Genomic DNA, 2,821 nt, shown 5'->3' with positions numbered 1-2,821 from the left:
GTCAACTTGTTCATTGGTATTGAAAGAGCCAGCTCTGGTCTGCCATGAGCCGACCCACCACTCTCTCTCTCTCTCTCTCTCTCTCTCTCTCTCTCTCTCTCTCTCTCCATCTAATATAGTAGTTAGGGCGGATCAGTAAATGTGCAGATAAATTCTTCTCATGCTTTCTCAATCTCTCACTCAGCATGAGAGTGATGGCTTTTTCTTTTTCCAACCTCTGAAAGCCCCCCCAGTACTAGACCTTTTCAGCTTGGAAAAGGGTACAAAAAGAGAAAAACCATATTCTCAGACCCAACTTGGTACCTCATCTTAACTCAAGCAGAACAAGAAGGGGAAAGAGAGAGAGAGAGTTTTATCGTCCAGGTCCAGAGACTTCTTCCAAGAAATGTGACCCCTTCTCTGAGCTGTTCAGACGTAGCCCCGAAGCCTCCATGCCCATAACATTTTGTCTCTTCCTCTGTTTCCCAATTCAATAGGGCTTTATATCTGCAAGTGAGTCAAGGACACTTTTTGAGGAAAAAGTACAGAGAGAGAGAGAGAGAGAGAGAGAGAGAGGAGAGAGGGGAGAGGGAGCGCAAGACTAGGATTCAAGAGAATGAAGATCCAATGTGACGTTTGCGACAAAGGAGAAGCCACTATCTTTTGCGCTGCAGACGAAGCCGCGCTCTGTGACGACTGTGATCGCCGAGTCCACCATGCCAACAAGCTCGCCAATAAACACACGCGTTACTCTCTCCTTCATCCACCCTTCAAAGAATCCCCTCTCTGCGACATCTGTCAGGTAAACACCATGAACAATTTCTCGGTCCCTTTTTTTTCGTTTTTCGACAATAATAAATTCAATTTGAATGGCCCGTTTCGGGATTTGTCCCGGACAAGTTGAAATTTGTCCCATTTTTGCACTAAAATGATACAGGGTAAGTTCAGAAGGTTGGGTACGTTTCATTTTTCTCCAGAAATTGGCGAGGTGTCTGATGCAGAACTCCATAGAAGCAGCTGTTGCGAAATTTAGACACTTCCTTTATGTTGAAAACACAAATGCAGTGGTAGTTCTTCCATCATTTTCAGTAATTTTATTATCTTGTTTCAGGAGAGGCGAGCGTTGCTGTTTTGCCAAGAAGACAGAGCAATCCTGTGCAGAGAATGCGATGTTCCCATTCACAGATCCAACGAGCACACCCAAAAGCACAACAGGTTTCTTCTAACCGGGGTTAAGCTCTCCTCTTCTTCACCCCCCAACCAAGCCTCATCGTCGTCCAGTGCATTGAGCACAGACATGAAGATCTCTAGATCCTCGGCGAAGAGACAGAATTGCCCGCCGTCATCAGTGTCAACAGCCGAGAGAAGTTTGCCTTTGGGAGCTTACCAAGACGAGAACCACACGAGCGACGCCGGCTCGATCTCAACGAGCAGCATCTCGGAGTACTTGATGGAGACGCTGCCCGGGTGGCACGTGGATGAGTTTCTTGATCCTTCGTCGACTGCTTCGAACGGATACTGTAAGGTTTGCATTACACTCATGGAGCATCCGCTCTTCCTATTGAGACTATCGCATTTACTCTGATATTCCAACTATAATTAGAGGTACTCCGTTAGGCCGGGTGAGTCTGATTTGGTTAAGATGTCTGTCGGCTCAGACCAATTCAAAAGCTTTACTTTATTATAAGTATGAAATAGGAAAGTATGATACAAACGAGAAAGCTGTTGCTATGCTAAAGAAGAGTTCAGTCTAGTTCATTTGATCTTTCTCTGGTCTTCTTCAAAATCCAGTAGCCTTTCTTATTTTGCTCAACATAGCTTCTCAAACTGCCTATTTTGAAGTACCACAAAGTTCAGCTCTTGATTTCAGCGAATTTGAGGCGGTTTGAGCGCGACATATCTTAGACGATGCTTATCGTAATTAAGGAGAAAAATGTCGAAGGAGTTGCTGATACTCGACTTAATTTAACGCAGACTTTTGATCACATGTTGCCGGTGGTGGATCCCGATTTGGTGACCGACACGAGCTCCTCTGCCTCGAAAGATTTTGCAAACTACTCCCCCAAGTTCCTCATCAATTCCCTCATCTATCTCTCCACCTCTCTCAGGCTCAAGGTCCTTTTTTTCATGGCATGGATCAGCAAGAGAAGGCAAGGAGCAACAGATTCATCAAGAAACAGAGTGATGATGGTTTTCTTTATGGAAGCTCACATCAGCATCCCTTCTCTCATAATTCTCAGGCTTTTTGGCAATAGCTTTGAATCCACAACCCTTCTGCAATTTGTGGATGTTCTTTCTGCAATGTTTTATTTTATTTTTTTCCCCTCCTTGTATTAGATTAAGATTTAACGGTTCTTCACGATCTCCTGCTCAAAGGTAGGTTTGTTTTATTTTTAACCCCTGAAACCCAAAACAATGAAAAAGGAAAATAACCTTTTTCTGTTCTTCAGATCTCTGCAAAAGTTTATTCTAGGCAAGTCTTCTTAGAATAATAAGTTTGTATATTCAACGTGGAAGAGAAGCAAAGTTAACTTCTGCCCATCACCAGGTTTACCAGAAATGTTACTTCACCGGTGACCCACAATTTGGAACACGCATTCCGAATTGCGAATTCTCTGCAATCTGGAAAGCCAAATCTGGCGTTCAAATCGACTCGCGCATCAGAAAAGCCCACGGATTGGGTCCATGATCCTCTCATGAAATTCACATCAAAAGAACAAGGATCTGCGGCAGTTGCCGTGTTCTTTCTTTGACAAAAAAGAAATGGTTACGGTCATATTGTATTCCAGGTATAGATTTCGCCCTAAGCTGAGGTGAAAATGGCGAAACATGTCGTTTTTTT

The 2,821-nt window shown here is 43.8% G+C and overlaps 1 protein-coding gene across 2 annotated transcripts; it reads left to right on the top strand.

Annotated features, from left to right (window-relative positions):
* Nucleotides 1-264: 264 nt before the first annotated feature.
* On the top strand, nt 265-2,376 carry LOC104453364 (B-box zinc finger protein 20). Of its 2 annotated transcripts, none has more exons than XM_010067898.3 (3): nt 265-781; nt 1,091-1,504; nt 1,954-2,376. In XM_010067898.3, exons 1-3 carry the CDS (start codon nt 596-598, stop codon nt 2,314-2,316), a joined length of 963 nt encoding a protein of 320 aa, XP_010066200.2. In that variant the 5' UTR covers nt 265-595; the 3' UTR covers nt 2,317-2,376. The 2 variants fall into 2 exon arrangements, with proteins under 2 accessions (XP_010066200.2, XP_010066201.1); XM_010067899.3 differs by having other exon boundaries at nt 266-781; nt 1,091-1,499; nt 1,954-2,075.
* Nucleotides 2,377-2,821: the final 445 nt, after the last annotated feature.

This window comes from Eucalyptus grandis, chromosome 7 (assembly GCF_016545825.1).
Source record: "Eucalyptus grandis isolate ANBG69807.140 chromosome 7, ASM1654582v1, whole genome shotgun sequence".
In the NCBI taxonomy this organism is placed as follows: Eukaryota; Viridiplantae; Streptophyta; class Magnoliopsida; order Myrtales; family Myrtaceae; genus Eucalyptus; species Eucalyptus grandis.
This window is presented reverse-complemented; position numbering and strand designations above follow the sequence as displayed.

What these genes read in the sequence shown, in the direction of transcription:
- LOC104453364 (XM_010067898.3), top strand. Translation starts at nt 596, where the DNA reads ATGAAGATCCAATGTGACGTTTGCGACAAAGGAGAAGCCACTATCTTT. An exon ending in CTCTCTGCGACATCTGTCAG is followed by an intron (nt 782 to 1,090) that starts GTAAACACCATG and finishes ATCTTGTTTCAG; the next exon opens with GAGAGGCGAGCGTTGCTGTT. An exon ending in CTTCGAACGGATACTGTAAG is followed by an intron (nt 1,505 to 1,953) that starts GTTTGCATTACA and finishes AATTTAACGCAG; the next exon opens with ACTTTTGATCACATGTTGCC.